The 27,302-nt window shown below is 39.8% G+C and overlaps 1 protein-coding gene across 1 annotated transcript in view; it reads right to left on the bottom strand.

Annotated features, from left to right (window-relative positions):
• Nucleotides 1-27,302, bottom strand: part of LOC113175576 (transmembrane O-mannosyltransferase targeting cadherins 1) — a 268,687-nt gene that overhangs the window by 28,995 nt on the left and 212,390 nt on the right. The window contains exons 12-13 of the mRNA XM_077798495.1: nt 26,544-26,687; nt 2,653-2,761 (exon numbers count right to left, since the gene is read on the bottom strand). Of these exons, the coding sequence (XP_077654621.1) occupies nt 2,653-2,761; nt 26,544-26,687 (253 nt within the window). The remainder of the gene's footprint in view (nt 1-2,652; nt 2,762-26,543; nt 26,688-27,302) is intronic.

The raw sequence follows: 27,302 nt of genomic DNA, 5'->3' as shown, positions 1-27,302 counted from the left end.
AAGATAATGCTAAGTGAAGTTAGCCGATCCCAAAAAACCAAATGCCAAATGTTTTCTTTGGTATAAGGAGGCTGATTCATAGTGGGATAGGGAGAGGGAGCATGGAAGGAATAGATGAACTCTAGATAGGGCAGAGGGGTTGGAGGGGAAGGGAGCGGGCATAGGGTTAGAAATGATGGTGCAACATGATGATCATTATTATCCAAAGTACAGGTATGAAAGACATGAATTGGTGTGAATTGTGTATACAACCAGGGATATGAAAAATTGTGCTCTATGGGTATAATAAGAATTGTAATGCATTCCACTGTCACATATAAATAAAAAAAGAGCAATTAAATGTTTATCTGCCCCGATAAGCTGGGGAAAAAGGAACTGGGAACTGTTAATATAATGCTTGATTTATTTAGTTATACCTCATTATTCCACAAAGAGAGGCAGGTTTAAAAAATATACAATATAAACTGAATAAAATAAATGGTTTTAAAAATGACAAACCCAAGAGTAAAAATGCACACAGAGTAAAGCAGACTATGCAGTCTAGAAGGTTGTCAGCTGGAAGTGAGTCCAGGCAAGATGGAGAGGGGAGAGGGGAGAGTGAATCCTTTCTAGCAGTTTCAGGGTTTTTCATGCACTGGTTTCAAAATAAAACAAACCAACCAACCCTTGTAATGTATGAGAAGTTCAACCTTCTTTAATGCTAAAACATGAGACAATTTGTCCTTCCAGTGCTCATAAAGAAGTCACTGAAATATAATTATGTCCAAAAAAAAAAGTCACTGAAAGATGTCTTGGGTGATGGCCTATGGTTATAATGGATAATTTCTCATGGCCGTGTTTCACACTGGCTCTCGTGGTCAGACAGGATCATCACGCTGAGACACAATTCCATTATAACACTGTGGCCTACATGCTCAGCTCCACTTGCAGTATAAGAGTAAAATTCAGAACATGTACCATAGTAGAGACAAAAATCTACTGGTCACATACAGTGTGACAGACATGGGAATACAGTCATGAATAAAATGGCAATTCTCATAAAGACCACAAACATGCAAATGTATGTTGGATGGTGATAAATACTATGGGAAAGTAAAGCAGGAAAAAATGTCAGAGAACATCCAGGCAGTGGAAAGTTGCTATTTACATACAAGAGTCATCACAGAAGACACCTTTGACATGGTAACACATGGACAAAAACTGACATGATGTGAAGAAAGAAACTCTGGGCCTTCTGGGAGAGAAATGTGGCAGGCAGAGTTCCTGTAAGGGTCCCCAGAGAGAAGCTTGTCATGCATGAGCAAGACCACTGGCCAGAGAGAGGCAGGATGAGGATCTTAGGAAAATGAAGGGGCCAGAAACCAACCTCAGATCAAAAATATTCTTAAGAAAAATTGAATTTGTACTGATTTTTTTTTTTTTTTTGGTAGGGGATGGTTACTGGAAATTGAAGCCAAGAGTGCTTAACCACTGAGCCACATCTTTGGACCTTCTTATTTTTTATTTAAGTTCCTTAGGGCTTTGCTAAGTTGCTGAGGCTGGCTTTGAACTTGTGATCCTCCTGCCTCAGCCTCTGGAGACCCCGAGATTGGTGTGCACCATTGCACCTGGTTTGTACTGATTTCTTAAATTTCCTAAACAGTACAGTATAACAACTATTTGCATATCATTGGCATTGTATTAGGTAATACAACTAATCTAGAGATGTGTATGGGTTAATATGCAAATACTATAACATTGCATATTAAGTTGGGTATCTAAGCATCCACAGAGTTGGGTATCTAAGGGGGATAATGAGGATGACTTATTAAAGCAAGAAAACTATTTTCATAATTTCCATCACTTAACTACTCATAGAATGTCCTAATTTTGCTTCTTGGTGGAACTTATGAGTTTTTTTAAAATGCAAATTGCACCCTAAGTAACTGCCTCATCAAAATAATTTCTTACGTTTAAGCAGAATGAATGCTGCAAGGCATCTAGCTAAGATGTTGTGCATGATTTTAAAGACAATTTGGCAATTGTGTGACAGCATAATCCACTGTCTATCAAGGGCACCTCCAAGTGTCAACAAAATTATTTCATCAATTTAGAGAGGTTGACTCCTCTCCACTTTTCCATAGCAAGGGGTCATATGTCCAGAATTCTGAAAAGTGGTATCAAATCACTTTGAAAAGTGAAGAGGAGGAGATTCAACACAAACCTTTTTTATGCAACGAGAAATTTCTCTTAGAATGCCATCAAACCTGCTATCTCCTAACAAGTATTGAGGACACAGGGTCTTCAAGATTGTCATTAATTTGTTCCCTATTGAGTTCAGAGACCTCAATCCATTGTCAATTCCCCAGAAAAATATGACAAGTAAACAGCAATAAAAACAGTAAGTCTCAAAGTTACAGAAAACATATTAATGGTCAGTAAGACACCACCTTTGTCTAAAGGTCACCTACACTGTGAAGAAAATATTAGAATGAGAAAACTAGGCTTCTCATATCTGTCAGGAAGAAAAGTGACATAGAGAGATTAGGTGTCCAATGTAAGTTTACCAACCATTAGTCAAATCATTAGTACAAAAATTTATGTAACATTAATTTATACACTTAACAGTCACATTTAAAAAAATACGGTGTGAAATTAAATGGAAACAATTACCTGCTCAGCCAATAATGAAGCTAAGCTTGAATATGCATCTGCAAACTCTGGGCCATATTTAATGGAATCCTTCAGAAGAGTGATAGCTTCTTCTTTCTTCTCCTGGGACCTATAGACAATAAGTGGGGCAGGGGCATCTTTTATTAATACTTTGCTTAAATCCTCTGATTAGACTTTAAAATCTCATTTCCTTTTAGCAAAGATTGCTCATTCATTCTGGATTTTATGGCAAATGAATCAAACTTGGCTGTCTCAGGTGCTAACAGCTTCTTTCTGTCTCTGGATTCTCCTTTGGAAAGTGATATAAAGATGCAGGTTATTCACTCATTTTTCTACCTACTTCAATACACTTTGGGGAGTTTTACGTAATAGTTTTATGAGTTGTGAACAAGAAATGCTGACCCTCAGAAGAGTAATTTTGGGGCCATTACCTAGGTGGCATGGGAAACAGTTTACCATGATGTGGAAGATGGTATGGGCTGCCTGTTTCTGGCTGCACCACTTCTAGCTGTGTTCCTAACAGTAGCTGAGCCCCCCACCAGGGACAAGCCAGGCCAGACTGCCAGTGTTAATATTTGGTTTTATATCTAAGGGAAGAAAAGTTTCACACATGAAATTATGAAATTAGAAAATACTGTGACCACTGATCAGCAAATAATAATGAGCTATTTTATCATATTTTTATTGAAAATGGGGACTGATTCAGTAATATGTACAACAACTTCAGCAGAAGTCCTCCACCAGTTATCAAAGGCCATGAGAGTGGCTCCTGCTATAACCCCCTACAGGTTCAGTCTCTGTAGGATGAAGTTATGTAGAAGGAAGTTGTTACCATTTGGAAGCCAGGTGTCCCTGAAAAGCTCACATGTAAGACAACGCAAGAAGGTTTGGAGGAAAAATCATGGAGTCACACACAGACTTAATCCAATCAGTGAATTAATCTCCCGATGGAATTGAGTGGTAACTGAAGGCAGGTGGGGTGTCACTGCAGGAAGTAGGGCACTGGGGACATGGCTTTGGGGATATATTTGTATCTGGCAAGTGGAGACCTCTCGTATTCTCTGCTTCCTGATCATCATGTGAACTGGTTCCCTCTGCCACACTCTTCTGCCATGATGTTCTGCTTCACCTTGAGCCCTGAGGAATCAAGTCTGCTGTCTATGAATTGAGACCTCTGAAACCATGAGCCCCTAAATAAACTTTTCCTCCTCTATAATTATTCTGGTTGCGTTCTTTTAGTCACAGCAGGGAAAAAACTGACTAAAACAGAAGCTAATACTGACTCACATGTATGAGTTCTTATGCTGCCAGAAGCGGCTTGCAACAAGTTGATTTCACCTGGACGGGAGCTTTCTATGACAGATGGAGGGTTCGGGGAACGGGGGATTCATGATTCCAATACAGACCTTGAATTTATGGGTTCAATTTAGTAAACATTTACCATTGTCTGTTATATGCCAGGCACTTAGCTATTTCCCAAGGGAGGTGGTTTTCCATACTATATCTACTTCTTGGGATCTAGCTAACTCCTAATAGGATTCTCTGATGCATGATCCTATCTTTGAAAACAAGTTGTTCAACACCTGTATCCTTAAGTGAATGGTCCTTGGGATGTGGCTTTAAAATTGCAGGATTATAATAAATCTGTATTACATCTTTCTTAAAGCTTTGTTGTTGATTCATCCAGTCAATAAAAATTTCAAAAGTGTCTTTACGTCTATGGAAGCCATTAGGATTACATATATTCAGGTTTCTATTCTAAACTATACCTTGAAGTAATTCTTCCATTTGCTCACTTTTTTAAAAATGCAAATGTATGTTTTAATCCTGGTAATTTGACTATTGATTTTATGGTTAGCAGAACTCTTTCTCTGTGATTTCATAAATCTTTATAAACATTAATTTGGAAATCATCCTAAAATCCAAAGGAAGATGCAGATTTAGGAGATGAAGGCTGAAATTAAGTCTCACAAGGCATTATTTAGTCAGATACTCTTTAAAATAAGAAGAGGGAAAAAAAAAACGACTAAAATGATAGTAAAGATTTAATGGTTTTCATTTGTCATAACTTATGTCAGTTAAAATGGAAACTGAGACTTTTTACAAATGAACTCAGCAAAATTAATTACCACTTAACATGGTCTATGAATGCAAATACTTGAGGTTGTCCATTAACATTCATGTGATACAATGGAAAAGTTATCATCACAGTTATTCACAGGAACTCAGATTTCTTTGTGAAAAATGGTCTCTCTAAAATTCCTTAAGGAACTTGTTGCTTTCAAGAAAAATGTTTCATCCTGTGATCAGCTCAGTGATGAGAATTTTATAAGGCGCAAAGACTCTGGCAGAGAGGACTCTTCCTCTTGGCTCTGTACTTTTGGATGATTCTGGTTTGTCTGGGAACTTTTGAGAATCACTAGACACCAAGGGTCAGACTAACAGATGTCACATGCCACTTTGACAGATACTTTGCAATGCTTTTTAAAGAAAGTCCAAACATTCCATAAGTAGTAATTTTGTTTTTGTTTCTACAAGGGAGACAAATTGAGAGGATATTTCTTCTACAGTCCTGTTGCTCACCATTTGGTGGGAACTTGTATCATAGGTGTGGTTTTGGCTTAAAAATTTACAGCAGTTAATTTGTCCAAATAGAACTTTACAACATGATTACCATGTGAAATTAAACTTAATTTCAAACTGTTTCAGATTTTAGTAGTATTCTTTTTCATATGCCCATTGTAGCACATGTTCCTCTGATAATTATCCCCTATTTAAACACAGGGGAGAGAGTCCTATAGTACTATCAGACTGCTGCCATCAACAGTGCACCTTTCTCTGTCTGCTTGTTAACACCTCAGTTCACACTTTTATTTTACACATTTGCTTCTAGTTACTCTTTCTTCTCTTTGTACTACATGCAGACAATTAAAAGAAAGTTTTCTATGAGCACTGCTTTCAACATTGTCCCTGAGGTAGAAATCTTCATTAATGCTCAACTGCCTACAGATAGACTCAATCAAAACTCTCTACAATCTGGTTCTGACTGACATTCCACAAACACCCTGGGACCCACTATTCCAACCAGACTGGGTGGATTTTGGCATATCTTCTATTGAACCTAAGAGATCACCTGCTCCATTGATTCTTTATCTTCACAGTAACTTAAAGTCGCCTGGGTGTGCTTTAAACAGACCTTCATGTTCTGAGGAAGCCCTCCATATGAATGTGATCACCATCCACATTTGAGTATTATGAATATACCAACCTCCCTCATTTATAGTGATGAAAGTGAGACTCCGAGAGCCTCAACGAATGTCTGGTCCCAAGCAAAGAGGAAGGACCTGCCCCAGTGCCTCTCTGCCTGGTGTCCTTACCATAGCATTTCACGGAGGGCCTTTCCCTCCTCCCCACTTAACTTCTGGTTCCCAGTGAAGCCTTCCCTGACTTGCATGGCTCAAAGCACTGTCTTCTCATCAAAGATCCTAAGCCCATAACATGATTAGAAAAAAGAAATAAAAAAGGTCTGTGTATGTGTATCTATCTCTATATCTACACAGGTCAAGTATTTTTAAATCTGAAAACCTGAAATCCAAAATGCTCCAAAATCATAAGCTTTTTGATTTTTAGATGTTTGGACAAGAGATTCTTAACTCGTAAATTTTCTATGGAAGTATTTAAAAAATCCTAAGAACTAGAAAACCTAATGTACTTCTGGTCCCAAGCATTTTGGACAAGGGATACTCAATCTATATCTTTATCAATTCTATATCTATGTCTATCTATATCTATATATATATTACATTTCTTATACACACACACACACACACACATATATATATATATATATATATATATATATGTGATACATATATATATTTAACGGAGACACACACACACACATATATACAGTCAGTACTTTCCAGGCTCTGAAGCAGCTTATGTACCCTGACTACACAGCAGTTAAAAGCACAAGCTCAAAGACCAGGTCTGGGCTCTGACTCTACTTCTACCATTAACCAGCTTAGGCAAATTGTCTGACTTCTCTGTGTCTCAGGTACACAGTAGATACTATATCTATTTTGGCTTTTTTGTTAAGTGCTTAACCACTGTTGGCTTTTATTAGTTCAATTAATGTTTCTAAAATCACCCACTGAAAACTAGCTCCTCCCCCTTTTTTGTAGTTTAGAAAAAATTTAGGTTAAATATCAGAGTAACTTTTCTTTTTGTACTTATTAGCACAACCCGGGATGTGCTGATATACCTAAATCTTTGGTGTCTATCAAGTGGAAAGTGACACCAGTAACAGAATCATTCCCCGGGGCAGGCTTCCTCTAAGGCAAATGTGGAGGTAAGCAGGCCTAAAAAGAATTCAGAATCCACTTAGCTGCCACATGGGCCACAGAAAGGAGCAGATCAGCATTTTTCAGGGTGATGATCACAGATGAATGCTCAGGCAAGAAAGAACCAAGGCATTTGGAATCTCTTCCTTAGCTGGCAAGGAAGTTTTTCATAAAAGAAAGATTTAGACAGTTATTTCCATGTAAAAAGGAGGTAGGCATCACAGGAGAGGCAGAAAATTTCAAATAGTGTGAACTTGCTTAATAATGGGAATTACCAATATACTTGAATTGTACAGATCACCCCTGGGCCAGCATTAGACAGTACTGAAATTTCCCAATGTGTTCATTTTGGCTCTATAAGAACTAATTTAGGAAACTCAACAGGCTATTATCAGTATAAGTCTTATCTATATGAGACTACTTCCTTAGCCATTTGAAATGAATTGACAGGTCAATCCAAAAGAGGAAAAAATATTAAAATAACATTTTTGTCTAAACTAACCAAGCATGTGATTGATATAGGTTACCATGTCTACACGTGTTTTCTCAGAATTCTTTAGAAAAACCACCTGAATTAATCATGTCATAATTTGTGAACAAGTAGATAAAATCAAACCTCAGTACACACCCTGTGCAACTAGCCACGGACACACTATGAATATGGAGTCATTAAAAGAACACTGTGAATTCCTTTGGGAATTCATGTGACATGAAGGTCTTTCTGAGCTTCTGTTAGGGGGTTCCACTGGCATGGATGAAACTATTATCTTACCCCATTTAGGTAAGATAACAGGTAAGAGGTAGCCTATCTCTTTTGCCCCTCTATCTCTATTGCTCCTCAGCACACCCTGAACTTCTTTGTCTGCCATATGCAGTCACTGGTTGATAAATGGTGATTATCCATGACCTAAAATATTTTATCTGCACTTCTCTCTTAGATTGATACTGCTAGAAGTTTAGTGCTTAAAAATTCCTAGGTGTTGCCAGGCACGGTGGCACATGCCTGTAATCCCAGTGGCTTGGGAGGCTGAGGCAGGAGGATCTTGAGTGCAAAGCCAGCCTCAGCAATGGTGAGACGCTAAGCAAGAGTGAGACCCTGTCTCTAAATAAAATACAAAATAGGGCAGAAGATGTGGCTCAGTGGTTGAGAGCCCCTCAGTCCAATCCCTAGTACCCACCCCCACCCCTGTAAAAAAAAAATTTCTAGGTGTTTAGTAAAATGCAGAATCTCGGGTCTTCTAAGATGTAGTGGATCTTGGGTGGGGCCCAGGAATCATTATTCTTAGCTCCTCAGGCAATCCTGGTCTTTAAGAACATGGCTGCCCTGACTTGTGTGTGGGATTCACCTATCAATACAAGGCTAAATACAACAGGATTCTGAAGGCTAAAGAGGGAGAAAGAAACCCATGGGACCACCTGAGCTGAAGGAAAAGGTAGCTGTGACCTGCTGAACTGCCCGCCAAGAAACACTTCTGCCTGCCAAGGGAGGTGAAGAGGCTGGATGGGGGCAGGTGGGGAGCTCTGCAATTGGAAGAGGCATTTTCTTTTCCTAGGAGCTCTATTGTGAATGTACGCTGTGGATACATGTCCTCTATCCTGTTATCCATGTAAGCATCATAACAGAAATAAAAACCTTCTAATATTTTGCTGCAAAACTCAGCTCTTTTTAAGTTTCCCAGAGGAACTTCCAAAAGGCTAAAATTCCCGAGAATGGGTTCCTGGGACCCATAACATCTTCGTCATTGATTTCATGAAAGAAACATTAAGCAGAAATTAGATCCTGTTCAAAACATGCAAATTTTGACATTAAACATTTGTAGTTTCACAGGGAATTTTCCCTTTGGTTATACAGCAGTGAAACTGTTTTTCCTGTGAGTTAAGTAAAAACATTTGCCTCCTCTCACTTTACTGGCTCTATCTCAATGACAGAGATTTAGCAAAAGCAAATAAGGCTTTGCCACATTTTCTTTCAGTAATTAAGGACCTGTTAGGTTTGTCAATTCAGAAAACTTTTTGGATTCCTGTCTAGAATCTTATGACACATTCATTTAAACTGAAAGCAGATGCTTGCTTTAAAAAAAGTATTGACATTTGGGGAGAATTGAGGAAATGCCAGTAACAGAAATAAATGGATTTGGCGATCCACTTGGCAGCAATAAAATTTCTCATTAACCACAGTGTGAACTTGGAGCACTGGGCAGCCTCGTATTTACTATTCCTTTGTTGGGGTATTTTGTTGTTGTGTTATTGGATCCAGAAATGATATCTCTCACAAATGAAAATGCTTATGATTTTCTTTTTCTTTCTTTCTTTTCTTGGCAGACAGATTTTACTAGCTCTTCCAAAGAATTGAATTGTGAAAGTCAAGTTTGTAAATGTCTAACTGAGATGATCTTTTTATTTTTTTATTTATTTTTTTTTATTGGTCGTTCATAACATTACATAGTTCTTAATACATCATATTACACGGTTTGATTCAAGTGGATTATGAACTCCCGCTTTTACCCCGTATACAAATTGCTGTATCACATCAGTTACCCTTCCATTGATTGACATATTGCCTTTCTAGTGTCTGATGTATTCTGCTGTCTGTCCTATTGTCTACTATCCCCCTTCCCCTCCCCTCCCCTCCCCTCCCCTCCCCTTTTCTCTCTCTACCCCTTCTACTGTAAATCATGTCTTCCATTTGTATTCTCTTGACTTACCCCTCCTTACCTCTTATATGACATTTTGTATAACCCTGAGGATCGCCTTCCATTTCCATGCAATTTCCCTTCTCACTCCCTTTCCCTCCCACCTCTCATCCCTGTTTACTGTAAATATTCTTCTCAAGCTCTTCGTCCCTACCCTGTCCTTGTTTACACCCCTTATATCAAAGGAGTCATTTGGTATTTGTTTTTTAAAGATTGACTAGCTTCACTTAGCATAATCTGCTCTAATGCCATCCATTTCCCTCCAAATTCTATAATTTTGTCATTTTTTAATGCAGAGTAATACTCCATAGTGTATAAATGCCACATTTTTTTTATCCATTCATCTATTGAAGGGCATCTAGGCTGGTTCCACAGTCTTGCTATCGTGAATTGAGCTGCTATGAACATCGATGTAGCAGTGTCCCTGTAGCATGCTCTTGTTAGGGCTTTAGGGAATAGACCGAGAAGGGGAATAGCTGGGTCAAATGGTGGTTCCATTCCCAGCTTTCCGAGAAATCTCCATACTGCTTTCCAAATTGGCTGCACCAATTTGCAGTCCCACCAGCAATGAACAAGAGTGCCCTTTTCCCCGCATCCTCTCCAGCACTTATTGTTGTTTGACTTCCTAATGGCTGCCAGTCTTACTGGAGTGAGATGGTATCTTAGGGTAGTTTTGATTTGCATTTCTCTGACTGCTAGCGATGGTGAGCATTTTTTCATGTACTTGTTGATTGATTGTATGTCCTCCTCTGAGAAGTGTCTGTTCAGGTCCTTGGCCCATTTATTGATTGGGTTATTTGTTATCTTATTGTATAATTTTTTGAGTTCTTTGTATATTCTGGTTATTAGGGCTCTATCTGAAGTGTGTGGAGTAAAGATTTGTTCCCAGGATGTAGGCTCCCTATTTATCTATCTTATTGTTTCTTTTGCTGAGAAAAAACTTTTTAGTTTGAGTAAGTCCCATTTGTTGATTCTATTTGTTAACTCTAGCGCTATGGGTGTCCTATTGAGGAATTTGGAGCCCGATCCCACAGCGGGTAGATCATAACCATCTTTTTCTTCTATCAGATGCCGTGTCTCTGATTTAATATCAAGCTCCTTGATCCATTTTGAGTTAACTTTTGTGCACGGCGAGAGATAGGGATTCAGATTCATTTTGGTGCAAATGGATTTCCAGTTTTCCCAGCACCATTTGTTGAAGATGCTATCCTTCCTCCATTGCATGCTTTTAGCCCCTTTATCAAAAATAAGATAGTTGTAGTTTTGTGGATTGGTTACTGTGTCCTCTATTCTGTACCATTGGTCCACCCGCCTGTTTTGGTACCAGTACCATGCTGTTTTTGTTACTATTGCTCTGTAGTATAGTTTGAAGTCTTGTATCGCAATACCGCCTGATTCACACTTCCTGCTTAGTATTGTTTTTGCTATTCTGGGTCTTTTATTATTCCATATGAATTTCATGATTCTTTTATCAATTTCTACAAGATGTGCTGTTGGGATTTTGATTGGCATTGCATTGAACTTATAGAGAACTTTTGGTAATATCGCCATTTTGATGATGTTAGTTCTGCCTATCCATGAGCAGGGTATGTTTTTCCATCTTCTAAGGTCTTCTTCTATGTCTTTCTTTAGGGTTCTGTAATTTTCATTGTATAAATCTTTCACCTCTTTTGTTAGGTTGATTCCCAAGTATTTTATTTTTTGGGGGGGATATTGTGAATGGAGTAGTTGTCCTCATTTCCGTTTCAGAGGATTTGTCGCTGATATACAGGAATGCCTTTGATTTATGCGTGTTGATCTTATATCCTGCCACTTTGCTGAATTCATTTATTAGCTCTAATAGCTTCTTTGTAGACCCTTTTGGGTCTGCTAGGTATAGAATCATATCATCTGCAAATAGTGATAATTTAAGTTCTTCTTTTCCTATTTTTATGCCTTTAATTTCTTTTGACTGTCTAATTGCTCTGGCCAGTGTTTCGAGGACTATGTTGAACAGAAGTGGTGAGAGAGGGCATCCCTGTCTTGTACCAGATCTTAGAGGGAATGCCTTCAATTTTTCTCCATTCAGAATGATGCTGGCCTGTGGCTTATCATAGATTGCTTTTACAATGTTGAGGTATGATCCTGTTATCCCTAATTTTTCTAGCGTTTTGAACATAAAGGGATGCTGTACTTTGTCGAATGCTTTTTCTGCATCTATTGAGATGATCATATGGTTCTTATTTTTAAGTCTATTGATGTGGTGAATAACATTTATTGATTTCCGTATATTAAACCAACCTTGCATCCCAGGGATGAATCCTACTTGATCATGATGTATAATTTTTTTGATATGTATTTGAATCCGATTCGCCAGAATTTTATTGAGGATTTTTGCGTCAAGGTTCATTAGAGATATTGGTCTGTAGTTTTCCTTCTTTGATGTGTCTTTGTCTGGTTTCGGAATCAGGGTGATGTTGGCCTCGTAGAATGAATTTGGAAGTTCTCCCTCTTTTTCTGTTTCCTGAAATAGCTTGAAAAGTATTGGTGTTAGTTCCTCTTTAAAGGTTTTGTAAAACTCTGCTGTATACCCGTCCGGTCCTGGGCTTTTCTTAGTTGGTAATCTTTTGATGGTTTCTTCTATTTCCTCTATTGTTATTGGTCTGTTTAGGTTGTCTATATCCTCCTGGCTCAATCTGGGCAGATCATAGGACTCAAGGAATTTATCTATGCCTTCACTATCTTCTATTTTATTGGAGTATAAGGATTCAAAGTAATTTCTGATTATCTTCTGTATTTCTGAAGTGTCTGTTGTGATATTGCCTTTTTCATCCCGTATGCTAGTAATTTGGGTTCTCTCTCTTCTTCTCTTCGTTAGCATGGCTAAGGGTCTGTCAATTTTATTTATTTTTTCAAAGAACCAGCTTTTAGTTTTGTCAATTTTTTCAATTGTTTCTTTTGTTTCAATTTCATTAATTTCAGCTCTGATTTTAATTATTTCTTGCCTTCTACTTCTTTTGCTGTTGTTTTGCTCTTCTTTTTCTAGGATTTTGAGATGAAGTATGAGATCATTTATTTGTTGGTTTTTTCTTTTTTTGAGGAATGAACTCCAAGCAATGAATTTTCCTCTTAGAACTGCTTTCAATGTGTCCCATAGGTTCCGATATGTTGTGTCTGTGTTTTCATTTAACTCTAGGAATTTTTTAATTTCCTCCTTGATGTCTTCTAAAACCCATTGATCACTCAGCAACCTATTGTTCATTCTCCAGGTGATGCTTGCTTTTTCCTTTCTTCTTTTATCATTGATTTTCAGTTTCATTCCATTATGATCAGATAAGATGCATGGTATTATCTCTACCCCTTTGTATTGTCTAAGAGTTGCCCTGTGACATAGTATATGGTCTATTTTTGAGAAGGTTCCATGTGCTGCTGAGAAAAAAGTGTAGCTACTTGATGTTGGGTGGTATAGTCTATATATGTCAATTAAGTCTAGGTTGTTAATTGTGTTATTGAGTTCTATAGTTTCCTTATTTAACTTTTGTTTGGAAGATCTGTCCAGTGGTGAGAGAGGTGTGTTGAAGTCTCCCATGATTATTGTATGTTGGTCTATTAGACTCTTGAACTTGAGAAGAGTTTGCTTGATGAATACAGCTGCACCATTATTTGGGGCATATATATTTATGATTGTTATGTCTTGTTGGTGTATGGTTCCCTTGAGCAGTATGAAGTGTCCTTCTATATCCCTTTTGATTAGCTTTGGCTTGAAATCTATTTTATTAGATATGAGTATGGACACTCCTGCTTGTTTCCGCGGTCCATATGAGTGATATGATTTTTCCCAACCTTTCACCTTCAGTCTATGTATATCTTTTCCTATCAAATGCGTCTCCTGTAGACAGCATATTGTTGGGTCTTGTTTTTTGATCCATTCTACTAGCCTGTGTCTCTTAATTGGTGAGTTTAAGCCATTAACATTTAGGGTTATTATTGAGATATGGTTTGTTCTTCTATCCATATTTGTTTATTGATGTTACTAAACCTGATTTGTTATCCTCTTTGACTACTTTCCCCCCTTTACTGTCCTACCTCCCATTGTTGGTTTTCAATGTTATTTTCCATTTCCTCTTCCTGTAATGTTTTGCCAAAGATTTTTTGAAGAGATGGTTTTCTAGCTCCGAATTCTTTTAACTTTTGTTTATTGTGGAAGGTTTTAATTTCATCTTCTAACCTGAAGCTTAATTTCGCCGGATACACGATTCTTGGTTGGAGCCCATTGTCTTTCAGTGTTTGAAATATGTTATTCCAGGATCTTCTAGCTTTCAGAGTCTGTGTTGAGAGATCAGCTGTAATCCTGATTGGTTTACCCCTAAATGTAATCTGCTTTCTTTCTCTTGCAGCTTTTAAAATTCTCTCCTTATTCTGTATGTTGGACATCTTCATTATAATGTGTCTAGGTGTGGATCTCTTATGATTTTGCACATTCGGCGTCCTGTAGGCTTCTAGGATTTGGGATTCTGTCTCAATCTTCAATTCTGGGAAGTTTTCTCGTATTATTTCACTGAATAGACTGTTTATTCCTTTGGAATGGAGCTCTGTGCCTTCCTGTATCCCAATGACTCTTAAATTTGGTCTTTTGATATTGTCCCATAATTCTTGGATGTTCTGCTCATGGTTTCTTAGCAGACTTGCTGAGCTGTCTATGTTCTTTTCCAGTTGAAATACTTTGTCTTCATTGTCTGATGTTCTCTCTTCTAAGTGATCTACTCTGCTGGTAGTATTCTCAATTGAGTTTTTAAGTTGGTTTATTGTTTCCTGCATTTCTAGAATTTCAATTTGTTTGTTTTTTATTACCTCTATCTCCCTGTGAAATTGATCTTTTACTTCCTGGATTTGTTTGTCAATGTGATCTTTCATTGTCTGATTTTGCTGTCTCATGTCTTCCTTGAGACTCCAGATCATCTGAAGCATATATATCCTGAACTCTTTATCTGATATTCCATCTGTTGCAGCTATTACCTCTTCTAAAGTTGAGTTGACCTGCATTGCTTGTGGTCCTTTCTTTACTTGTCTTTTCATACTGCTCGCGTTTCTTTCTGCTTGGTGCAACTGTTGTGTTTTGAAATTTACCCCCTATTTATTTATGTTGCTCTTGTATACTTGAAAAGTCTCCCTTGCAGGTGCGGGCGGCGGCTGTGCCCCTACTCCAATTGGGGTGACGTGTCTACCACGCTGGCGGCTCTCTGGGCCTGTTCCGGGAGTGGAAGGCGGCTCTGCTCTGTCCCTATTCCAATTGGGGTGTCGTGACTACAATGCTGGCAGGTCGCTGGGCCTGTTCCGGGCGTGGGCAGTGGGCTTGGCTGGCGGGATTCCACCTAATGGCAGTCCCTAACCTCCCTGCTTGCTAATTAATGGCTTCTCTGAGGCGCCACGCCTTCTGTAGCTGCGGGGCAGGCCGCGCGAATCAGTTGGCCTGGATCTCCGGTGTCCTGCTGCTGGCTGTTTTGATGTTGCAAGCTGTTGGAGAGTGGTGGTGTATTCTTCAGCTTTCCCAGATGGTGGCCGCTGACTGCCTGGATGGAGTGTCCGCTGTTTTGATGTTGCACTCTGAAGGAGAGTGGCGGTGTATCCTTCAGCTTTCCCGGATGGTGGCCGCTGACTGCCTCGGTGGAGTGTCCGCTGTGGGGGATGGGACTGTACAGCTTCCTTCCCCTTCTGAGATCCCGTGCTCGGCCCAAGGGTCCGTGTGGGCTTGGCTGGTGGGATTCCACCTAATGGCCTTCCCTAACCTCCCTGCTTGTTAATTAATGGCTTCACTGAGGCGCCACTCCTTCTGTCGCCGCAGGGCAGGCCACGCGAATCAGTTGGCCTGGATCTCCGGGGCCCTGCTGCAGGCTGCTGGGATCCCTGGCACTCTATCACTTTGATTTTTTCTGCTTGCCCCTCCCCCAGCGCTGGCTAGCCAGGTTTCGTTTGGGCTGCTACTGGGAGGAGGGGTTGGAGGTCAGGTGTCTCTGGTTTCCCCCTAGTCTTTATGGAGGCTCAGCTTGATACTCCCTCTCCCGGCAAGCCTAGGAGAGATTTTATGCGAATTCCCGCTGTCTGGGGGGTGAGCTGAATGACACCGACCTGTTTTGATGTCGCACTCTGAAGGAGAGTGGCGGTGTATCCTTCAGCTTTCCCGGATGGTGGCCGCTGACTGCCTCGGTGGAGTGTCCGCTGTGGGGGATGGGACTGTACCGCTTCCTTCCCCTTCTGAGAACCCGTGCTCGGCCCAAGGGTCCGTGTGGGCTTGGCTGGTGGGATTCCACCTAATGGCCTTCCCTAACCTCCCTGCTTGCCAATTAATGGCTTCACTGAGGCGCCACGCCTTCTGTAGCCGCAGGGCAGGCCACGCGAATCAGTTGGCCTGGATCTCCGGGGCCCTGCTGCAGGCTGCTGGGGAGATGATCTTTTTAAAGCACACATTTTTCCATGGCCCTAGTGTCTTTCCTATTCATAAAGAGAAGAAAACAGGGTATACTCTGTGTAGCTTTAGGTTCAGGTCTACTGAACACATCCTGGGCAGTTCAGTGGATACACAACACCTAGTTTACTGGGTCACCCTAGTTTTTCTGCTGGGTTTTTCCACAGATGTGAATACACAATGGTCTGGAGAACTCATTCATGGGATAGTGAGGAATAAAAAAGAATTTCTTTCCAATTCAAAATCATACTCATTATAGCTAAAATTCAGGGAGCAGATTACTACTCCCTGGCTCCTGGCCCCCCAAACTGGAAGCTGAGGAGTGAATAGATAGAAAATTCTGACCCATCTAGTCATACAGCAGCAGAAATGGGCCTGGGCTCCCCAAAGACCTCACATGGGCTGGCACAGAGAGGGTCCCAGGAATGCTACTCCTGGTTCTTCTTTACTCCTTTGGAACCTCTCTTGACATCTTCATTGTCCGCTCTGCACCCGAGCCACAGGACACCTGATCACTGTGGCTTTGTTCATGCACATGTGGAGTTAGTTCTGTGCCACAGGGACACAGAGGTGGGCTGGAAAAAAACAGCCCCAAACCAGTGTCACTCCTGAGCTCAAAATTAGTCCCAAGACAACAGCATCACTTCCAGGTACAAAACTAGTTCTAAGTCAGCATTATTTTTAAGTATACACAAATCAATCTGCTAAACCCAGGAAGAGATTGGAAGAATCCATAAAAACAATGCTCCCTGGTTGGGACCTGAAAGAGAAGGCAGTTGAGAAAATCCCAGTTTAGCCAGAATCATTTGCCCCTTAGCTGAAGGGATGCTTTGATGATATGGCTTCATGCACGTCCTGGGTTTCAGGCTCAGGCTGACTGCCTCACCAGCTGATGACATGGATCAGAGGCTTCATCCCTAGGAGCCTCCGTGGCAGAGTTTGTAAAGTGTACCTATTAATCTATCACCCCAAGTCATTGTGAGGGAGGAATAAACCACACGGGTGGTGTGATTCACAGAGGAGGATGCAATAACTGTGAGCTCCCCACTCACCAGCCAGATTCCCACCAGTAATTTCAATCAGAAGTTTCACTGACTGATTTCTCAGCAAAGGCAGGATGCCGTTACAATACACGCCCTGCCTCTGAAGAGAAACGGACTTTCAAGTTCTCTGGTTGTCTTTTATTTACACTTCAGTCAGGAGAAACCTGTAATCCTCAATAAAGCCACAGTACTGCAGCTAGAGAGTTCTGTGGGATCACCTGGTCCTCTCATCTTAAAAGAGAAGGAATCTGAGACTCAAAGAAGTTGACGACTGCCTAAAACTGTTAAAATGCACGGGTAACAAATGCTTTATGTAACCGATCCATTGTTAATTTTCTACCAAGAAGCTGAGCTTCCAATCGGAAAAGAGAAATTATGTCCCTGCGTTAAAAATAATTGATACTAGCTAAGCCTTACTTCATGTTTAGTGGGTTTTAGGTCCTATGTTAACTGCATTACAATACTCGGTAATCCTGAAGGACGTGGTTACTGGTATTATCTCCCGTATATACATGAATAATCAGAGGAAATGCAAGATAAAATTGTTTTCCAAGGTCATACATGAATATGCAGCGGAGCTAAGATTCAAACTCACCAACTTCTATCAGCTGCTAGTCCTGAAAGGGCACAAAGGGGCCAGGAAGGCAGCAGTATGCTGTGAGAGAGAGCACAAGACACAGAGGTCCCACCTCACAGTTTAGAGGCTTCTGACCCTCTCCAAGGCAATTCCCTATGTGTAATAGGAGAGTGACAGTGTCTGTCCTCCAACTGACCCAGATGAACAAGTTCATGAGGCATGAGGAAGTCCTGTGTCACTGTCAGGTACTGTCAGGTGCTATGTCACTGTCAGGTACTGTTGTTCCTTTCACTTGGAGGAGGGTGGCAGGAAGGTGAGGGCAGAGAGAGCTCTGCCATGCTTCCTGGCAGATAAAGTGATGTGGCCTGAGAGCGTGAGGCGGGGGCACTGGGCTGTCTGCAGAAGGCAGAGAGGGGAGGGAGGCTGGCAGACTTGAAAAGGAGTGTCCAAGAATGGAGGTGCACGGGGCAAGCTTCACCTGCCCACCTGCTTCCTGGGACAGACCCTTCGGGCACAGGCAGGTGTGTACTCAACCTGAGGAAACAAAGACGGAGCACATTCCTCTCTGGGCCCTTCTGGCTTCTCTTCCTGGCCTACATAGAGCATTTTTAGACTTGAAAGTCCTTTGATCATCTTCAACAACCTATATACTAAATTTAGCTCCTGTGTAAGGGCAAAGTGGATCTCCTACTGGGTTTAAGATAAATAGTTGAGATGCCTGAAATTCTGAAGTTAAGACATTGTGTGCAGAAAGAAATTTCTAATAATTATCCACATGACTCTTATACGTTAATTGAATGATTCCTTCTTTAACATATATCTCAAGTAATTCTGTAGCACAGGAGCTTAAATAAAGGGGACTATATTACAAATGAATCTGGGAAAGATTAGGTGAGCAGAGGAACAGGGAAAAAGATTTTCAGGACACGGGAGACTACTGAAAACTCTTATAATTGACAAAGTAGTCTGGCCTGTTTAATTATCTTCTGCTAGAAATATTTATGCACAGAAAGAAAATGACATTCCAATTCCTTGAAAAGAATGTAAACAAAACCCGGGGATTCCTTAGAGCTTACTTTCACCCACAGTGCTTCCTGTGTAGCTCTGTCCTCATGCAGCAGGGTTTATGGCAGCCATCAGAGAAAAAAAAAAAAAAGATTGAGGAAAGAATACTCTCTTGCAAACCATGCATGGATTTAAAACTACTCAGCCTTTATTCATTAGTAATCGTGGTATGAATGAGTATAGGTGTGGGGGAAGAGATAAAAAATATTTAACAATTAGCAATCTGTTTATATATAAATAACTTTCAAATCATGGAGATGCAGGAAAACATCAAATTCATTTGGACAGGAACTAATTATAAAATAATAAAAATGTAAATGAAACTACATTTAAAGAAGTCTAACTTTATGGCCTTGGTAACTGTCTTGGTAAATGTAGTTTGGTGGGTTGAGTATTTCTCACACGGTGACAAGCGGTCCATGGAGCTGGTGTCTGGGTTTACACAGATGTGAGAAGAGCAGAAAATGCAAAGGACAATGGCAGGATTACGAAAGTTCTGAATGCTAAGATGCTTGGACTCTGTATGCACACGCGATGGACATAAAATGAATTTCTCAGGGGTCTCAAAGTTTATAAGAAGGCTGGAAGAAGACTAGATGTTAGATACAGAAGAACAAAATGGTGCACTATAATATAAGCAATGAAAAAAAAAAGAGCTTCAAAACAGAAGGAGGCCCACAGTGGCAGATTCTTCACTTCAGAGGAAGTAGGGCGGAAGAACTGGAGAGCAGCCCCACCAGAGAGCTGTGTGAACAGGTGAGGAGAAAGGAGAAGCACTGAGTACCAACAGCGCCTCTTGCTAATTTGATCAGAGTTCAGAGAACAACTTAAGGAAATAGCTCCTCTAAGGAGGGTTTCCCAGGGCAGTCTGGGGAACGAGGAAGTTTGTGGAATGGGGAGAATTTGGACCTAAGAGAGAGCCCATGATAATGGTGGAGGGAGGAGAGAAAAAGAGAAAGAAAACACATGGATTTTATAGCAATGACTACCAATGGCTGAAATAAAGAAGATAAACAGGTACCATCTGTTAATAAGGACATGGAGCAAATGGGTCTCTCACTGTGTCCCATGGAATGAAAATGTGACAAGTACTTTGGAGAAATGTTTAGCAACTTCTTAAAATATGAAAGACATATCTACCCACAATTCTACTTCTGTGTATTTACCCCCCCAAAATGGAAGTATACAGAATGGAATACGAATATTCATAACAGTTTCACTCCTAACAATCAACACCAAAAATAAACCAAGTATCCACCCACAGGAATATGAATGCTCAAATTACAGCATATGAATACAGTGGAATGCTACTCAGCAATAAAAAAAACCCATGGAACAAAATAAATAAGACTCAAAAATTACACTATATGAAAGAATACAGAGATGTCAATAGTACATATTAAACACTCACTTATGGAAGAAGTTCTAAAATAGACTGAATTAATTTATGGTGGAAAAAGAAAATCAGAATAACCATTGCCTTGGAGGAAAGAAGATTTACTGGAAAGAGATTTGAAGGTCTCTCTGGGGTGGTAGAAATTACCCATGTTATTTGCGGTAATTGTAAAACTTCGTCCGGACCACTTAAGACGTGTATAGTTTATTCCCTGCTAAGTATGTCTTGATTAAAAAAAAAAAACCCACAAAGACACAGGTATAAACACTAGCCTCATTAGGGGTAAGGTAATTCTATCCAACAAAAGAGCAAATGTAGAAGGAGTCTGTGGACATGCAAATATTTTAAGGTAGGGAGAAGAGAAGCTGTAACAATTCTCAGCCCAAGTGAAGGGATGATGTCACCTTCTGCATGTATGTGCACAGGACACTGAAGAAGGGAACAAAGGACAAAGGAATAGGGAAATAGGAGCTTTCGTAAAAGAACACAGGGGATAAGTATCTAATAGCTCTTAACTGCCATCCTGTTTTTGATTTTGGGTTTTTTCCCATGATGCTCTCTTCAGAGTTTTGTGAGGATCCTGTGTTTTTCTCCTCCTACATGTGACAGACTGGATGATGATCTGAGGCGTGCTTTCCACAGAAGTAGACACCACTTCTTGGGCAAGGCGGCGATAGTGGCAAAAAATTGTCTTACACATTTACCAGGGTTTGTGGTCTCCAAAGCCCCACCCTAACTAACAAATCTTATTCAGTAACTGGGCAAAAAGGGGGACTAAAAAAATATTTTTTAAAGTTTCATATCCTGAAGACAGTGATCATGAGGAAAAAAAAAACAAACAAAACATTGAGCAATACTGGTTTATGGAAAACAAAATACAGACAATGGGGTATTTTAGGTCACCCTGGTCAAGCCAGTTAATGATAATCAAGGTGTGAAAGAGGCATGTCACACATTCTTAAAATATGTCAGATATATCAGAGATGGGATTATAAATTATGAACATAAAAATCAGAGAACAGAAACATGGTGGCACATGCCTGTCATCCCAGTGGCTCGGGAGGCTGAGGCAGGAGGATGTTGAGTTCAAAGCCAGCCTCAGCAATGGCGAGATGCTAAGCAAGAGTGAGACCCTGTCTCTAAATAAAATACAAAATAGGGCAGGAGATGTGGCTCAGTGGTTGAGTGCCCTCGAGTTCAATCCCCTGGTATCCCTTCTCCTAAAAAAAAAAAAAAAAAAAAAAATCAGGGAACAGAGATTCTAAGGACAGTCCAGAATAGGATTGAGAAAATAAGAGGAGAATAATACCACAGAAGGTAAAGAAGACAACTGAGCATAGAGAATAACTAGGAGATGATAGGTGACAATTACAACCCCTTTGAAATAGTAAGGAGAGAGTGGGAGAAAGAGAGGGTGAGCAGAGGTAAGGGGTCCAGGTCAAAGAGGAATGTTTCAGAATTCAGGTACTAGAGAACCAAAAGGTCTGCATGGTTAGAAAGCGGCAGGGCCATGTTGGTGAATGACCACTGTGGCACAGAAATGAAGCATGTTGGAGAGAAGGAAGCAGAGGAACTGGGTGATCGCCAGAATTACTGAACTGATGAAAGATGGTAGTGTAGGTTGGCAAGTGCCAGTCACTGCCTTGGAGCTCCAGAGCCTGATAGTCTAGAAGAATGCACAAAATAGTGCTGATTGGTAGTGTTGAGGACAGAGGTGGTGAACTGAGCTTTAAAAAGCCGCGAGATGGGGGCTGGGGTTGTGGCTCAGTGGTAGAGCACTTGCCTAGCACATGTGAAGCACTGGGCTCAATTCTCAGCACTGTATAAAAACTAAATAAAGATATCTTGTCCATCTACAACTAAAAATATTTAAAAAAAAAAGCTGCAAGATGGAGACAAGACAGGTATGAGACCGACAGAGATGAGGGGAAGAAAAGTGTAGTGGGTTGGGACCAGAGAAAAGAGGGAAGTAACCTGAGGACTACCAGGTCACCATGGGTGTGGTTGGGGAGGGTTTGCCTTCCACAGCACTTGCCACTCACAGGTGATGTTCTCAGGTGGCAGTAAGGGCTTTGTAAAGCATTCTTTATCCATTGAACTGGCATTTTGCGCACTCTGGAGCTGCAGTTAAAAAGTGGAGGACAGAATTATCTTGAATGTATAAAATTTTGTTTCATGGAAGGAAAAAAAAGGTTGTGTGGCTAATACCCACACGGTGAGGAAGCATATCCCAAACATTCAAATTTATTATAAAGATAATAATATCCTTGTTTTTGGGTCCTAGACTTCTTTAGAAGTTCCATTTTTTTCAGGAACAGTGTAAAAATGTATGTTGTCATCAAATTCATTTATATAGTTCAATTATTAGATATTCTATTACGTTTTTCCCTCTTAGTTTTGATTAACAGGTTTACTCTAACACTCCTATCCTTGAATGTGAATGGCAGGTAGTGGTGGTAATGGGGAGGTATGACCTGATTCTTTAACAAGTTCTTTTAATCTTCTGCTTTAGTAACAAACATAAGCAACTATTTAATCACTCACAGGAATATTTTCCTATACCTCTAATTTAAATATTCTATTACATTTTCTTGAGCCATCAGTGACTTCTGCTCTGTTCATCTATAAAGTTTTCATGCTAATCTTGCAAATTATTTTCTTTTCTCTTGCCCTCCCCCACTCCTCCTCCTCCTCCTCCTCCTCCTCCTCCTCCTCCTCCTTCTTCTCTTTGGATGTTTTAGGTTCTAAGCAAAGCCAACAATAATTAATAGAAATTAAGAATGCTGGCACAGAAAGCTGGTCCTTATCAATCTCTCACACTGTAAATGTGCTGCACAGAATCATAATAGGTTAGCTTCCAAGTCCCACGAAAAGGCATGAAAGAGGCCAAATATATTTGGATAACACTCAGTAAAGTCTACTGCTGTGAAAAGCTGTCTGTCATATAATTCCAAGAATTCAAATGAGTTGCTGCAATATTGCCAGGATTATCTGACAGAATCACATCTTATTTAGACCTTCTGGCCTCAACAAAGTCTCATATTTCTCTCAAAGTCAAGATTATTAAATGTCTAAATGTGTTCAATATAATAGCTACTGACCATATGTTGCTGTTGCACATTTAAAATACAGCTAGCCTGAGATAGACAGCTAAGCTGAGACAGATTATAAGTGTAAAACAGATACTAGATTTCAAAGACTTAGTATAAAGAAGAATGCATTAATATTTTAAATTTTATGATAAATTTAAAATTTTTTAAAATATTAACTACATGATAAAATCATAATTGGGGTTAATAATAACGTTCTCTTACTTTTTTGTGCTTTAAAATATGGCTTCTTGAGAATTTTAAATTACTTGCTTGACTCCTTGTATTTTTACTGGGCTGCTCTAGGCTCTCTGCAGTTTAGAGCTGGGCCACAAGGAGGCACTAAAGTATGGTGCTTAAGGTCAGGGGTACTAGGTCAGACAGACCCAAGTTCCATTCTTTTGCCTTATGGAAGAGGAACCTTGTCACATAATTTTCTAATCTTAAGATCCTTGTTTATAAAACAAGAATAATGACACTGCTTTCCTCTTAGAGCAAATCTAAGCTGCTTATATCTATAGAGATAACTTAGGTTCTTAGAATGAGCATTAACTTCTAGATTATTAAAAAGAAAAGATACAGTTCTAAAAAGTGAATTATAATAACTCCAACATTATCTCAAGAGACAAAGAGGGCATAAATCTTAAATAGTAAAACAGATCATGTCATACCACATTTAGAATATTCTTATTCTTTTCTTGCTTTTGACCCATTGCCATTGGTTCAGAAATATATTAAGGTACGTAGAAGTAAAGTTCGGAGCTATCTAAATGTAGATTAGCTCTGCTGTTTTCTGGGTCACCTTTCTCTGTCACTTGGCAATGCAATTTCAGCATCATAAACCAACTTTACTATTTCCTTAGGAAAGATACAGTTAGGCAATTGCATGCCATTAAATAGTTTAATATTGTGTAGTTTGGGGTCATAGAACTATTTGAGAAGTACAGGGAATAGGAAGCAAATAGGACAAGGAATCCAAAGAGAGGGATTCAATCCTAGGTTGGCCACAGCCAGATAAAGGTCTTGAGAGTTTTCTAGAGTCCTGGTTTTTTCACCTATAAAATAGGGATATGGATGATAATACCATGTAGAATGAAGGTAATACGTAAATATTAGCTATTAACATTATTTTAATCCACTGAGATTAATCTCAACCTCTGGGATGGCTGGTGTTCACCTATGCACCTGGCCTGATTTGTTATTATTTTTAAAGGGAGCTTCCTAGTAGCAGTGATTTTTTTCTTTTTTTCCCCCACTGCAGTTGTACCTCTCTTCATTCTCAGTTGGTTTTCATCATTCTCAGTTTTTGTCAGACTTTGACAATGTCAACTAATTTAAAAAGCAAAGTTTATTAATTTATTGTTGATCTATATTTTATTTCTTTCACTTTATTTGATAGTATTCTCTTGATTTTGTGTTCCAATAGGTGGATGAAGCCATTCTTTTTTTTTTTTTTGTGGTGGGGGAGGTACCAGCGATTGAACTCAGGGGCACTCAACCACTGAGCCACATCCCTAGCCCGATTTTTGGTTTTAAAGAGAGAGAGAGAGAGAGAGAGAGAGAGAGAGAGAGAGAGAGAGAGAGAATTTTAATATTTATTTTTTAGTTTTCGGCGGACACAACATCTTTGTTTGTATATGGTGCTGAGGATCAAACCCAGGTCGCACGCATGCCAGGCGATGGAGCTACCGCTTGAGCCGCATCCCCAGCCCCCTAGCCTGATTTTATATTTTATTTAGAGACAAGGTCTCACTGAATTGACATTGCTGAGGTTGGATTTGAAATTGTGATCCTCCTGCCTCAGCCTCTCAAGCTGATAAGATTACAGGTGTGTACCATGGAACCAAACAGATAAAGCCATTTATCTAGAAACAAAAGGTAAACAAAAACCTTCAGATCTAGATGGCACCTATCCGCTCATATTATATCAGATTATTTTGTGATAAACTCACCCCAATGCTTCTGTTCAAATGAGATTAAATAAACACACACATTAATAGAAAGGACAAATATGTGCATAAATATGTTGATGTCAACAAGCAATCAGGAAGGTAAGGATGAGACATCATACTGTGTTACTGAGACACTGAAGACCATCCTATTAGGAAGAGGATAAAAGAACAAAGTAAGCCATGAGCCTGCACAGTACTGGAGAGGCAGTCAGACATGCTCAGTAGCCTACTCAGTAAGCATGTGGAGTGACAGCCTTCTGATACCCAGGTAAATATATCACTACCTCTGATTCCAGCTATTTTCACCTTGTAAATTTCAATTTCTGATTTTTAATTTGTGTTTTTTAAAAAAATTTAAGTTTAGAAGCTATATTCTATAACCATCACCATTATTACTATTATTACTATTATCATTGTCCGGCCCATTACCCACATGCTTAGAGTTTACCTTAATAAAACAAAAGATGCAAAAGGATACTCATCACACTGCCAACCTTTATGTGGACAGTGAGTGAAAATCGAACATCAGTGATGGCCAAGAGAGGCTCCTAAGACCAAAAGTCACCACTACTAATCCCAGACATGCCTCTGGGATTGTGTTTATGCCATTAAATTACATCTTTAGAGAATGCTGCTTTTGCCAAAGCATATTACATAATATGTATCTTGGGAAATGTCTTATCAAGGGAAAAAAACTTTGAAAAATGCTGTGTCTATCAGAGTTTCCTTCTTGAAGATTCACAAGACATATCAGCACATTACAGCTTCTTGCAATAAAAGAACTATCTTCACTTAATTCAGCAAATCATAAATTTATTTGGCCATATAACCCTTTCCAATCCCTATCCCTTTATACTCTACAAACATCTCCTAGAACCAGTATTTCCAGAAAGACACTCTGGGAAACACACAGAATTAATTGTGATGAATATTATGCTTCCCAAAGTTTAAAAACCCTAATTATTCACCTCTAGGAAAAGGTGACAACAGGAAAAGACCTGAGTATTAAGAAGGGAAGGGTTCTAATTTTTTTTTTTTTTGGTTCCCAGGGACTGAATCCAGAGGGGCTTACCCAGAGTCACATCTCTAGCCCCCACCCTTTTTTTGGGAGGACAGGGTCTCCCTAAATCACGAGAGCCTTGGTTAGTTGCTGAGACTGCCCTCAAACTTGGGATCCTCCTTCTTTAGACGCCCAAGCTGCTGGGATTACAGGCTTGTACAACTATACCCAGCAAGAAAGGGTTTCTTAAAATCACAAAGCCACCTGATCAATGGTGTGTGTTCCACTTACTTAAGGAGATTCCCAAGATTGAAGAGAGCCCGGTTGTGTTGCGGATGGAGCTGGAGAGCTCTCTGATAGTACATCTTTGCCTCTGCAGTGTCTCTTGTCAGTGTTCCAAGGTTGTTCAGGGCGCTTGCATGCCGTGGATACAATCTGAAAAAGTGGAAATAAGAAACCATGACTCCTAAGTTGGGCAGGCACAGTTTGCTTCTTTCCCCTCAGGTAAGCCATAACCCCAATGAAACATTGCATTCTTTTATTTTAATGGCAAGTCTGTGTCAAATCTTCATGGTCAAAGATTTTTTTGCAGCTGAAGGCATGTAAGTATGGAAGGGGAGCACATATTTGAAACACAGAGGCATAAATAAACAACTCCCAGACAGACAAAGAATAAACAGTATGCTAATATAGCAGGAATAAATAAATTTTAGTCCTTCAGAAGCCTACAGTCACTTTCAACTTCCTTGGCTCAGGTGCTGAGTTTCCGGCTGGTGGCGCTGCTGACCAGCTGCCTCGGCAGTGCCTGCTGTTTGCACAGATGTGGGAGTCCTGTAGGGAGGGATCTTCATAAACATCTCTGGGTTGGAGTGTAAGCAAGACTACTGGGGCTGAGAAAGGATGATGCATAAAATCTCCCCCTAAAAACAAACTCCAGAGTGACTCTCTGTCTTGACATTCTTTTTCCATTTTCATTCATTTCCTTTCTCCTACTTCAATTTGGTTCCAACTGGATTGAGATAGTTCTTGGGATAAAAATCTTGAGCACTT

Source organism: Urocitellus parryii, chromosome 5 (assembly GCF_045843805.1).
Source record: "Urocitellus parryii isolate mUroPar1 chromosome 5, mUroPar1.hap1, whole genome shotgun sequence".
Taxonomy (NCBI): Eukaryota; Metazoa; Chordata; class Mammalia; order Rodentia; family Sciuridae; genus Urocitellus; species Urocitellus parryii.
This window is presented reverse-complemented; position numbering and strand designations above follow the sequence as displayed.